The 13,637-nt window shown below is 51.7% G+C and overlaps 1 protein-coding gene across 3 annotated transcripts in view; it reads right to left on the bottom strand.

The window, feature by feature from the left end:
• The window catches only part of RNF220 (ring finger protein 220), a 270,289-nt gene that overhangs the window by 20,099 nt on the left and 236,553 nt on the right, over positions 1-13,637 (bottom strand). For all 3 annotated transcript variants that reach the window (XM_004371814.2, XM_012554248.2, XM_012554249.2), the window contains 2 exons: positions 8,584-8,629; positions 4,679-4,780 (listed from right to left, as the gene is read on the bottom strand). In XM_004371814.2, coding sequence (XP_004371871.1) covers positions 4,679-4,780; positions 8,584-8,629 — 148 coding nt within the window. The remainder of the gene's footprint in view (positions 1-4,678; positions 4,781-8,583; positions 8,630-13,637) is intronic.

Raw genomic sequence — 13,637 nt, forward strand, 5'->3', positions numbered from 1 at the left:
ATGCGGGCGGATTCCCCCCGGCTGCCCGGCGGCGGCGGCGCCTCAGCTCCCAGCAGCGGCGGCGGCCATGTTGGCCCTGATCACGTGACCCGCCGCCGTCGCGCGCGGGGGTGAAAGTTCACGAGGCTGGGTGGGAGGGCGCCGCTAGACCGGGACTAGGAAACTGCCGCTCGTACTCCGGTAGCAACCGGCTGGGGCCGCCCCAGGGTCCCTCCTACCGCCCGCCCAACCAACCTATCCCAGGTTTAGCGGCTGGTAGACCCTCCCAAGGAGACCCGGTGGCACACTGGTTAAAGCGTTCGGCTGGGAACTTAAAGGTGAGCGTTGGAACCCACCAGCCGCTCTGCGGGAGAAAGATGTGGCAGTCTGCTTCTGTAAAGATTTACAGCCTTGGAAACCCTGTGGGGCAGTTCTACTCTGTCCTGCAGGGTCGCTTTGAGTCCAATCGACTAAACGTCAAGGAGTTTGGTTTTGGTTTTAGGTCTCCCCCACCTTCCCCACCCGCCCCCGCGCCCCCTCACGCTGCGGGATCCTCCTGTCCCAGAGCCCATGCCGGCCTCCCGCTTTCGTGCAGCGGCCTTAGGGCTGCAACGCCGAGACTAGCGCTTTGCTAGGTAGAGGCATCGGAATTCCTGGTCGCCGGCGGGTAATTCCACCGCAAGCTCCCAACAATCGCCCCCTAGCTTAGCCCATCTGTACTTTCGTTATTAGAGGATCCGCAACATTTCAGGTGGCTGCTGAACATCTCGTGGAGCGCCCACAGGCACCACATACCCACCCATGCTGCCAACATTGAAGTCAACAACCTTCAAACGGGAGCCTGCCTTCTGGGTGTCCACTTACAAGGGGATATCACCATCCACTCAGGAAACTTGAGAGTCGTCTTGACCTCACCCTCTCCTCCATCCCTTGCACTTAATCCTTCATCAGATCCTGCAGGTTCTACCTTTAAACTTCTCTTAAATCTCATCTCAACCCCTGTGTATCTCCTACTTATCCTTTCAGGCCTAATAAAAGAAACAGCTTTCCTTCCCCCAAAAGTACTTCCTTCTTTGTATCGCCATTATAGCTTGTACAATCCTTATCGGTGGACTGACCACTCAAGGGTTGGGGCCATGTGTGAGCCATCTGGGTGAACCCGGAGGCCAGCACAGTTCTTGGCGTAGGCCAGACATCCCTGAGAGTTTCTTCAATGGCTGCACCTATCTGTGGATGTCACCGCTGTAGTTCAGAATCTTACAAGCTCTCTAAACTTGCAGTTGCCTCCCATTTGGCCTTCTGGTTTACAGTTTCTCTCCCTGCAACCCTTCTTCCACACTACACACAGTGATATCTTCCTACTGTGCAAAAATTAAACCTGTCTCCTCCTTTAAATTCTTCAGTTCTCTACCTAGAAGATCTGCACATGGAATACAGGCCTTCCCTGACCTGCCCTGTCTACTTCTCCAGCCTTTTCTCATACCACTCCTATTCTCTCTCCCTTTGCCCTCCTGACACTGCCTTGCAGAGTGACCTATAGCTCTTTGAGCACTCTGTACTCTGGCTTCTGGGCCATATTAGCCTCCATGCCCCCATATCTCCTGCTTAGTTAACTGTTGTTCATCCTTCAGGCATCTGGGAAGGCTTCATTTTCCCCCCAAGGCTGGGTTAGTCGCCTCCTCTGAGTTTCACAGTCCCTTGGCTTCCCTTTGATCATGTTTGTTTACTTATCTGTCCATTCCACTTGGGAGACCTTCTCTGTCCAGTCCCCCAGCCTAGGGCCTGCATGAAGCAGTCACCATCAGTGGAAAGGGGACAAGGATGTTCATGAGAGAATGAAGAGGGTGAGCATCTGGGGTCCCCAGGTCTCTTCAGGGAAGGGGTGCCTGGGGTTCACTTCAGGAGGTCTGGATGGCTCTTTTCCCTTCACAGGTTTTCTAGGCCAGGCTCAAGGTCCTCCTTGCCTTTCGAGGTTTCTCTCTCACTGTTGCCTTTATCTGGAATACCCTTTCTTCCTTGCCACCAAGGGAACTCCTACTCCTAAAACACTGTTCGGTCATTACCTCCTCTGTGAAGCTTTCTCTGATTTCCCTCTTCCTCCACCATGTTATCCTAGAAACTTATTTATACTTCTGTCATAGCAATTAAAATATTGGGCCATAATTATCTATTTATCTATTTGCATATTTGTGTCTTCTAAGCATGCAAGACAAGGACACTGGGCTGAGCATGCGTAAGTACTAGGTGAATGTTTGAGGAAGGAAGGGAGTAAAGGAAGGATAAGACAAGGACTCTGAGTCTAGTGAAGGAGTCAGATTCATTGCGATAGATTAAATATGGCCACCATTTCTTTGCATCTTCTCCTATGAGGAGTTAGAGTCTATTTCCTCCTCCCTTGATACCAGGCTGCCTTTGTGACTTGTTTTGCCCAGGAGAAAGTGGTAGAAGTGATATTGTGTGGCCTTGCAGCTTCAGTCTTCACCCTCCTGGTGTGACGTTGCCCTGAGACTGCCAACTAAGGAAGTCGATTTAACCTACTGGAGGATCAGAGGCAACGGGGAAGAAAACCAAGGCACCCCAGTCTCCCAGACATGTGGTGAGGCCACCTTGGATTTTCTAGCCCAGCTGAATGAGCTGTATGCATGAGGAAATGTCCAGTCAACTCACAGAATCATAAGAAATAATAAATTGTATTAAGCCTTTGGGTTTTGGGATAGTTTGTTATACATCAGTAGATAACTCAAAACAGGCCACCTAAACAGGCAATCACAATATAGGGTGATAAGGGCAATTATGGGGACACACAGGGGTTATGAGATGAGATACCTAATCCAGAAAGCTTCCTGGAGGGGGTGGCATTTGGGTAGGGTATTGAAGGAGAAATAAAAATTTGGTGGGGTGGGGTAAAACAGTCCCATTAGAAGAAACAGCATGTGTGAAGACACAGAGGGAAGAAAGAAATGGCACATCCAGGGAGTGATTAGCATTTAGTGAGCAGAGCCCATAAGATTCAGGGAGGGAGGAATTAGAAGTGGAAGCTGGAAATATAGGTTGAATCTAAATCCCAGAAGGCCTTCATGCCATACTAAGGAGCTTGAACTTTATCTCGTAAAAAGTAACCTAATCTGATTTGTCCTTTAAGAGGTGTACTTTAGGATCTAGACAAGGGTCTTGTGTCTTAACCTGGGCTCCAAAGACCTCTGAAGGGTGCCTGGATGGGCATCAGAGGTTTCTTAATCTCCTGAAGTTGTATGTAAAATGCTGCATTCAAGTGTGTGTGTGCGTGCGTGCATGTGTGCATTCAAGTGTGTGTGTGTGTGTGTGTGTGATATGCCTTTTTTTTTTTTTTTTAGGCAGGAGGGTCAATAGCTTTCTTCATATTCTCTAGAGAATAAAAGAAATACCAACATTCTGGGAGTACGGATGGAAATCAAGGAGTTGAGGCAATTTTTGCCTGTTACCCTTTTCTGAATTCAGTAGATGATGAGGCTGATGCTATCAGTTAAGTAGACAGGATGGGCCTCTGAGGCAGGACTCTGTCTATCCTTTTGGGGTAGAACTCTTTGGGACTGAGCCTTGATTCCCTCTCAGACCAGAATTCCCTAGAGTAGGGTCATTTCCCCACCTCAAACCAGGGGGGTCTGGGCCAGGGCAATGTCTCCCAGGGGCTGGACTGGGCTCCCTCTCTCAAACCAGCGTTCATGCGAGCAGGAACACCTCCACAGGGCCCACACTTCGGGTTCCACAGGCTGAGTCCCGGACGAAGGCATCCAGCAGAGGGGGGCCAGTGAGGCTGGTATCCAGCCCACACTCAGCATACCACTCTCCGTGCTCTGCACCCTGATGCCAGGTTGTGTCAGCTTGGGAGGAAAGGGGACCCTTTTCTAAATGGCCTGCCCAGAGGGATGCCTTTCTCTAATTCCAACAGAGGCTTCATTTGTGTCAGCAGTGACCCTAGTTCTCTAGCTCAGATTATGGGTCCCTGGTACGCTGTCATTCTATGTGAGATCAGAGCTTCTGAGCCAGGGCTGTTTTTCCCTTTCCACACTGGGGCTCCCTGAGAAGCCCTGTCTCCATTTAAACAAACGTTCCTTGGATCAGGGCCCTGTTTTCCTCCGTCTGACTGGGACTCCCAAGGGCAGGGCTTTCTTCTCAGACAAAAGCTTCTGGTGGAAGTTCTGTCTCCTTTCTACCACAGAGAGGGTCCGTCTATAGCTAGGATGTTACCTTTAGGCCCCCTCCTTCTCTGATCGTTTAGGATTATGTGATTACTCAATGTCTGCCTGTCTGTCTGGGTCTGTTACCAACATTGGCAGGGCTGAAGGGTTATTTGCTCAAGGGATCCTGATTTTGAAGTCTGAGTCTGGAATGGCGGCCACAGGTGATTCTGGGCTATGTCTCTGAGTCACCCCTGAAACCAAACCCTGTAGGCTACCTTCTGATGCATGGGGTACTTCAGGGGTGCTCAGAGCCCACTAGAGCCCAGGGGACCCTGCCATTGTTACCCCAGATCCATCTGTTTAAGACCTATCCTCTGACACCTGGGCCTTCTGGGTTCAGTTAGGGGCTCTGGGCACAGAGGGAAGCAAACACAGCTCAGGCCTCTCCTCTTGCTCCTGAGGATGGGGAGGAGTTAGCACTGGTAAACGCTCACCCAGGTGAGCTTACTTCTCATGCCCACCCACTACACCCTCCTCACCTGGTATCTGTCTGAGTGGTGCAGGTCGTCAGTGGCAGATGAGTGTGGTGACGCTGTTGGAGACTCTCCTTCCCTCTTGATAGAAGCGGACAACAGGAGGGACTGGAAGAAGAAAAAGGACATGTGGCCTCAAGCCTGAATGAGACCTATAGTCAGTCCCCTTGAGTTCCCAGTCCTGTGGAGCTTTTGGGAGCAAGGCAGAGAGTAGGGATTGAGGGACCACGCTTGAGATCCTAGAGGCATGTGCTCTGGCCCTGGGAGTGTGGTTGTGGGAGAGGATGGACTGATTCTAGGGATAGTTAGAGATCCCCAGAGTGGGGCCAGCCCATGGAGGTGATACTTGTCACTCTATTTCCTTTTCCTGAAGCTGTCCTCACAGCCTTCACTAGTGACTTTAAGACTTCTAAATACAACGGCCTCTTCTCCTTCCTTCCCCTATTTGACCTTATAGATTTTGAAACCTCCTACATCTCTGCTTAGGAGTCCCTGGGTGGTGAAGAAGGTTAAGCGCTCAACTACTAACTGAAAAGTTGGCTGTTTGAACCTACCCAGATGGATATGCCTTGGAAGAAAGGCCTGGTGATCTGCAAAAGATCACAGTCTTGAAAGCCCTGTGGGGCAGTTCTGTTCTGCACACATGGGGTCGTCATCAGTTGGAATAGGCTCGATGGCAACTGGTTTGGTTTTTTTTTTAGACCCCTGCTTTGGCTAATCCCTGCCTTAGTGGAGCAGGACTCCCAGCAGGCTGCCACTCTACATACTTTGTTCTCCCATAGAGAGCAGAGAGTCAGGGAACCCCATGAAGGGTTCGGGGCAAAGCCACATACCCGCCACCCTGCCTGCCCCTAATAGAGGCTGATGGCAGTCCTGCTGTGGAGACAGTAAATTAAATAGTATGTATGAGTTTCCCACGTGCGGCCAAGGATGTACGCTTGGTCCATTTATCCCCGCGCTGCGGCGATGACCCTGGCAAAAACCCCAGCAAAACTAATCCCCCCCGTGTCAGTCCTGCACAGCCTCTTCTACATACGCCTGCAGTTTAGATTAATAAACTGTCTGCCTTAAATTGTGTGCCAGCACCACAATCCTAAATACCACATGGCACATTTGGCCTGAGAGCCAACTCTTGCCAAGGCCTGTGCAGCTAAAACCGGGGGGCAGGAGGCCTGGGAGCAACCCATATTTCCCCCCGCCCTTCCCCAGCCTTCACAGCTCCGAGCCGGAAGCACACAATTCCCTGCGAGGCCTCCCCAGCCTTGAAAACCATGCCAAATCGCCAGTGACAGCCCAAAGAAAGCAATTTAGGAAAGATGGAGCAGCCATTTATCCTCCATCTCCGACTGAGCCTTAGGATGTGACCCGCATGCGGTGGCCCTGCCGCACATCCTTAGGCAAGGGCCCTGGGAAAGGAGGGGCAGCTGCTGGTCTGGCAGGGCTTCCCGACTCGCCCTCACCCAGGAGTCATCTGGGGGAGAGCTGGAGGAGGAAAGGGCCTGGGGCAGGATCCCCTGCAACTTGGAGCCCCTTTTTCACCCACGCAGGCCCAGTGGGAAACCTAGAGGGTGACTCAGCCCCCAGCTCAGAAAGAAGGTGCTTTCATGCACTGTCCTTCTCCTCTGATCCCAAGGAAGATGCTGAGCAGGGGAGACAACTTGGGGCTGCCCCTCACCCCTCGCTCTCCCATCACGGGAGGAAGGTTGTGCTTGTGTTCTCTCTCTCATTCTCTCTAGGTTAGAAGCCCTGAGAGGCCTCAGCATTACACCTGGGGCAAGCGGAATAAAAAAAGGTCACTGGTGCTTTTTAAACATGGACCAAAAAGCAGTAAAATGTGTTTTGAAAAAAAAATCCCGGCATTAAATCATGACTTTTTGCCTGGCTCTTCGCCTCATTAAAAGTGGCCTTTTGGAAGGTAAAATTATCATTGTAAGCGATAAGATCTTTAAGAAAATAATTCACGGCTTCTTCACCCTTTAATATGATAGCCGCCACCGGCTAATTTTTTTCTTAATGGCAACGACGCCATCAATCTTGTCTAAGTCCCCCCTCGCCCTCTCCTCCTCCTCCTCCCTCCCTCCTTCTCCCTGTCCTCTCAGTCTCTTGCTGGAAACTTCTGCCTCCTACCTCTTCCACCCATGACCTGCTTCCCTAAAGCCTAGGTCAAGGCAGAGGGCAGACCCTGAAGTGTTCAGTTTTGGGGATGTGAGTACGCACCCGAAAGTGGGTGGGCAAGTATCCCTTGTCTCCGAGTGTGATTATCAATATGCTCGTGTCTGTGGCTGCAGGACTCTGCACATGCTGTAGACTTCTGTGTGTGTGTTCTGGCCTGGGTGTGTGTATGGATCTGTGCGTTTGTGGACATGGATGGTGTACCCCAGGGTTTGTCCTTAGAACACAGGCCTCACTGGGGTCCCCCCACCCTGCCAGTCCTGCTCAGGTGTCAGGCGTCAGTGGTTGTGGCAGCAGCCCTGGCGGCTAGTCCATGACATTCCTTAACCACAGTTGTTAAATGTGCAGGCGGGGCCGGACTCAGCGAGTGTGGTTCCCCACCTCTGTGAGTCCACAGCTGCCTGGCATCCCCACCTTCTTCCTTTAGGCTAGGAGGTGCTTTGCCTCTTTGGAGGGGCCTATGGAGGAGCCTATAGAAATCCAAGGCGGGGCTAGGTTCTCTGCGTCCCTCCACTGCCCAGCTCATTGCACTTGAGTGATTTCCTGAATGAAGGTGCAAAGTCCACTCCTACCATTTTTAAAGGTCTGCAGGGTAGTTGGGCCAACCCCATGAAGGTGATACTTGTCACTCTGGCTCCTTTTCCCAAAACTGCTCTCTGAGACCTCACCTGTGGCTTTAAGACTTCTAGATCCAATGGCGCCTTCTCCAGTATTCCCGTTTGACTGCTGACCACTCCATAGATTTTGAAACTTTATTTTCCTTAGGATCCTGGACACCATGCTCTCATGTGCCCCTCCTATCTCTCCGATCATTCCTGTCTGTCTCCTATACCTTATCTTGCCCCTAAATGCAGGAATTCTAAGATTCTCTTCTTAGCTTTTGCACTAATCACTCTATACACTCTCCCTCACTGATCTCCATTCATTCCTAAAGCGTCAGCACTCACTCCTCATGCTCCTACAAAATGGGCTAGGAATTCCTGCCTTTACCAGTTATTGTGAGAAATATAAGAAAGGAGGCCACCTCAGACTGGGGGTGGGAAGAGGATACCCAGTGAGGAAGGGTTTAGTTGTCCTGCCCAGCTTCCCATTCTCAAAATCATCCCCTTTGGGGAAGCAGTGCCATCTGCCTCTGTGGCCACCTATGGGAGTTCTTGGATTGTGCTAAGGCCTCTCTGGTCCCTTCCCTTGAGCAAACTACTTGCCCTTCACTTTTCCTCTCTCCATTTATGCCTCTCAAGCCTCTCTCTCTTAGTATCTGATCAGAGAGGCAGACTATCTGCAAATGAGCCCAGCATCCTCCCTGTCTCCCTGATGCTTCAGGAAAAAGCACACACACATACACACACCTACACACACCCCATGGTCTGGCTTCTTAGGCTCTGCATTGTCTGTCTTGACCTGCATTTCTATATTTTTCTTCACCTGCTACAACTCATCTTCTGCCCTGAAGTCTTCCCAGCCTCAGTGTCTGGGTCCCCCACAGTCCCCAGCTCCTTCTGGGCTCTGATCCCCTTTCTGGATAGAAGAAAAGGAAGTCAATGAGCATACCCTCTCTCTCACACACACAGACCACACACATACACTTAAAGACACAGAGCAGCCCAAGGCCTCTGGTTGAAGTTCCAACCCTGGAGACAGTTGGGGATGCAGGAAGAACTCCTGTTTTATAGGAGGAACGGTTTCGGGCGGGTCTACGTGAGGATGGGCAGAGGGAAAACACACAATTGACCACCTACCTTGGGGGTTCCTGGAGCCATGGCATCCTTCAGAAGGGAATTCTTGCTGCCAAGAAAGAAGAGAACAGGGTGACCATTCCACCTGCTGCTCAGGGCATGCAAAGGTAGACTAGTGAGAGGACCCCAAGAGAAGGCATAGCCAGCCTAGCTCAGCCCGGCTCAGGCAAGCTCCATGCAGCTTATTTAAACCCAGCTGGCCCTGCCTAGCTCAGCCTCCATCAGGGTCAAGGGCCAGTGCTGGCCCCGGAGGGGGCTACAGACACTAGGTATGGAAGTCTTACCAACAGATCTCAGGAAAGGGGCTTTACCTGACTCCTGGTGTCAGGATTCTGCCTGTCCTGGATGCCCCCTTCCCTCCACCCCCTGCCTCCAGCCTGCTCTTAGCTCCTATGGGATTGGGGTGATGGAGCTGACATGGCTCTTGTCAATTCCTTCTCCAACATGCTACAAACTGCGTTAGGCCAGGAATGATCTCCCCCTGATTCAATTTGTCAGCCCCAGGCCCTCCGGCATCGGGCACGGCAGGCGGGTGGGAGCTGGGCCCTGAAATATGGTGGGTGGCTCAGAGCAGGCGGGGGTGGGGGTGGGAGGTGATGGATGGGCTGTGGGAGAGGCGAGAACTGTGTTTAATAACAAAATTGGTATGCAAGGCCACATCCCACGCTAAGCATGAGTGATCCAGAGCCACAAAGTATTACAAATCCCCGCTAAACAGATGCTGACAATGGAACAAGACGTATCAAATCAGATCCACTTCAGAAACATTAATATCCCTGTTCCTGTCCCTCCATCCCTACCGCCCCCACTATGCTCGCCACATCTGTGCTCACACACACACAAATACATGCACACAGAGGTGCTGGCTGATACATGCACGTAGGGAGACAGCCCCTTCACGTAGGGTCCCCACACATACACAATATAGATATAGAGTATGCCACAGATAGATGCAGAGAGCACAACACACACGCGCACACACACCCACATCCGAGGCAGAATATCTGGGGCACAACAGACACACAGTGTATACACAGGGGATACTCACAGATGTGCACAGGCACCCACAGGGCCAGGCACAGACATACCCAGTACGTAAGCAAAGGCACAGGCAGATTGAGATAAAGTAGTGATTCTTAACAGGGAACGATCTGCTCCCCAGAGGACATTTGGCTATGTCTAGAGGCAGTTTTGATTGTCACAACTGGGGGAGAAGGGATTGTTACTGGCATCTAGTGGGTAGAGGCCAGGGATACTGCAAACCATCCTACAATGCAGAGGACAGCCCCTCACAACAAAGAATTATCCAGCTCAAAATGTCAATAGTTCTGAGGTTGAGAAACCCTGACATAAAGGCAGATACACATATATCCATAGACCCTCTATAATTCTGCCAAGTCACAAAGATACATGCGGTCATGGCCAGAGGCTCAGACATGCATACAGATGCACAGTCACACAGAATCATATTCCCAGAGACATGTCCATAAAAACACGTTGACAACAGTCACACAGACCTGGATATGCTCATGCACATATCCACATAAACACACACACAGATATTATACCCACGTGCACCAACACACACCCAGACAGGCATGCACCTCCAAATACATATATGGGCACACACTCACACAGACAGACACATACATCACAGTCAGAGGCCACCAGGCTCCGCAGCAGGGTGAGGCCAAGTCTGAGTGTAATGACAGAGCCCACATAGTGGGGTCATCACAGACTAAGACGGAGAGCCAGACCAGGTTCTATTCAGTTACATTTTGTTCATAAATGATCCTTGGATTCCTGCTCCGTGCCTGGCTCTGATTTAGACACTGGGGATACAGAGAGGAAATCGAGCTGCTCTTGAGGAGCTGCTAGTTTGTGAGTTCATCACTTTTATTATTCTTTCACTCAGTAAACAAGTACTGACGTCCCCTTTGTCCTGGGCCCTGCGCCTGCTCCTACAGGTACAGAAATGAGGCATCTACTGTATAAGACTCTTCTCGCCCCTCCCCTGGAATGGGGTATGAGTATTATCTGAGCCTGGATCAGGTTGGAAGAGAAAAGGAAGGAATGAACAATTAGCATGCACCCACTGTATATGACAGGCATAGGCTAGGCACTTTATATATACCATCTCATTTAATCTTCACAGAACCTTTACAAAGTTGACTAAGAAAGGTTAGGTGACACCTCTATGTTCACACAGTCTATGGAAGGTCTGGGATTTGAGTTCGTGTCTGACTGGGTCCAAAGTGCTACTTTTTCATTGCCCACATTGCCTCCCTAAAGATAGTCAGAGATGAGGAGAGAGGGTGGAGCTCTGAGTGGTTTTTTTCTCTATCTACTTGTATGACTTTGGGGAGGCCACCTGCTGCCTCTGGGCTTCAGTTGAATCTGCTGGTGAATAGGAATGGAGACATTCAGGGTCAGAATGTCCAGCCACTAGCTTTGCCAATCTTCTGGATCATTCCCTCGCAACCCTCTTCCCTTTCCCTCACACTAGACTGGCACTCCACCAGACACCTTCCCTCTCAGTGAGCAAGGACCCCCGCTCTACTTTCCTTCCAGCAACCTGATCACCTCCAAGTTTGCTTGCCCCCCACCTCACCCTGAGACTGAGGCATCTGGTGAAGGGCCTGCCTTGGAGAGGAGAGGTCCGTCCGGAGCTGCAGGCAGCCTGGCTCCCGCCCAGCCCATCAGCTCTGCCTTCTGTCCCTCCCTGTTTCCACAGCCTGCCCCCAACGATTTCCTCCCTTGCTCAGTCACTCGCTGCCTAGTGATCCATGGGTTTTAAATTATAACTGGGACCCAGGAAACGCGTTCCTAAGTACAATATTCATGGGCTGGGCTGACACTTTTAATTAAGGTGATTTACACTGAATTATCCTTGGAAATAAAGAAATGGTGCGCTGCCTGGGAATAAACCATCATCACCAGCCGCCTTTGTAAGTTACACTCCGTTTTAATCTATTTGGGGAATTGTTTATCTAGTTCATTACCCAACCAAACACCGAGGCCGGCCTTAAATAAGGCTTAAGTGGGGGTGGGGGCATTGCCATCTACACACCCCGCCTCTCCTCTAGCGTCACCCAGCCTCCCTCTGGCTTCTTCCAGGCCTTTTAAAGCACTGACCAGAATGGTGGCTTTGCAGCCCACAGGCCAGATCTTGGAGTGGCTGTGGAAATCTCCCAGAAAAGGTCTCTGAGCTAAGGTCCTGCCAAGCCAAACCCCACTTTCAGCTTTGTGGGATCCCTTCTTTCTGGGTAGAAACTCCTATCTGAGGGCTACAGAGAAGTCTGGGAACACCTCCCCCATCTACCCTGCAGTCTTCAGCTCCCAGCTATGTCCCTGCCTGTCCATACCCACAAGCCCAATCTCCACCCCATCACCATTCCAGAGACATCTTAGGTTTAGCCTACTCAGAGCCCTGGCTGGTGTCTCCTCTTCCCTTAGATACTTGCTTCTTTGACACCACCACGCTCCCAGTTTCCCAAGTCAGAAAGCTTCTCCCTCAAACCCACAAGTAATCCCAGTTTCTGAAGTCTTCTTGCTTCTTCGTCCACCAAGTCTCTCATCATTCCCTCTTCCCTGTTCCCACTGCTACTGCCATTGTCCCAGGTCAGCCTCATCATCTTTCCCCTGGACCCCGCCCAATCTCGTACCTTGCCTGCCTGCTTCCACTCTCTATCCTCAATCCATTCCCAACACTGGTTTCCAAGCCCTCCCTGATCCAGCCTCATCCTGGCTCACGAATGTTCTGATTCCGCCATTACATCCAGGACAACGCTCCGCTGAAGGATCTGCACAATCTGTCCTTGATCTAGTTTTGCCCTCTTAGCTCTAATTGGCCAAATCCTGGGTTCTGTTGGAAATAGAGAGTGGGGTGAGAGAGGGTGTAGGGAAAGTATATATTGGAATGTGTCTAAGTGTGGGCGTGGCTTCTGATCTTGAATGTAAAAGTACTTTGAAAAGTCTAAGTGCTCTGCCATGGGGAGTTCTGACCGTTTTTGCTTCTGTGTGTCGATGTGCCTGGGGGAATGTGCTTCTGTGGGAAGGTGGTTGCTTCCCGTTGTGCGTGTGTGAGCACCTCTACGTGTGTTAGAACAGGTGTGTGCGCGCTCACCTGTGTGTTTTGTGTACGTATGTTTACCCCTGTATCTGAAAAGCTAGCCAGCCCTAGCTTGGGAGCTGGAAATTCCCTTGGAGCCCTCCGGGGCGGGGTCAGAAATAGCAGCCTGTTCCCATTCTGTGCTTTGGATAGAATAAGGCAGAAGGCAGATCACCAGGTCCACCCTAAGGACCTCCTCAGGTAGCAACCATGTGGGAGGGAGGGATGGTTCTGGATGATGGAGGGCACTCTGGCAGCAGAATCCACACAATGAGGAGCTGGCTGGGCCGAGGGAGGAGCAAGGTGGGGAAGGAGGCAAGGGCAGGGTAAGAGAGAGGTGTGGGGGGCACTAGAGAGAGGAGGGAAGCTAAGAGGAGACCTTGAGAGCTGGGGCGGAGCCTTGGGCCGCCTACCATGGATGGAGGATACCCTCATTTCGGCTTTGCTCAGAAGTCTCTAAGGGGTGCATACACAGCTCTGCCCTTCTGCAGGACTCAGTTTCCGCATCTGTGAAATGTCTGGTCTAAGGCCCCTCTAAGCTCAGGGGGCTCACGGTGGGGAGGGGGGAAGGGAGGAGCATGAGAAGCTCCGGTGCCTAGTCTTTCCCAACCTTTGCTCTCCTCCTGCCTTCCAGAGAGCGGACAGGGGAGGGGCAAGGACAGCCATGGCAGAGGCCCTCCCCGCCCTGCCCACCACCCGCGCAGCCGGCCCATCAGCCCGGAGGGAGCTGACACGCTCCTTGGGAATTTATCACGCACCCAATTACAATGTTAATTGGCAAGTTCCTGAAATCAATTAATTCGCAAATTTTTTCCAATTAAGAATCCAGATAAATCACGAGGGCGGCAGTGCGCCGGTCCAGCCCGCAGTCCGGTGGGCGAGCGGCCGCAGGGAGGGGAGGGCGGTGAGGCGAGGGGAGGGGGCGGTGAGGCGAGGGGAGGGGGCG

This window comes from Trichechus manatus, unplaced genomic scaffold, assembly GCF_000243295.1.
Source record: "Trichechus manatus latirostris isolate Lorelei unplaced genomic scaffold, TriManLat1.0 scaffold00015, whole genome shotgun sequence".
In the NCBI taxonomy this organism is placed as follows: Eukaryota; Metazoa; Chordata; class Mammalia; order Sirenia; family Trichechidae; genus Trichechus; species Trichechus manatus.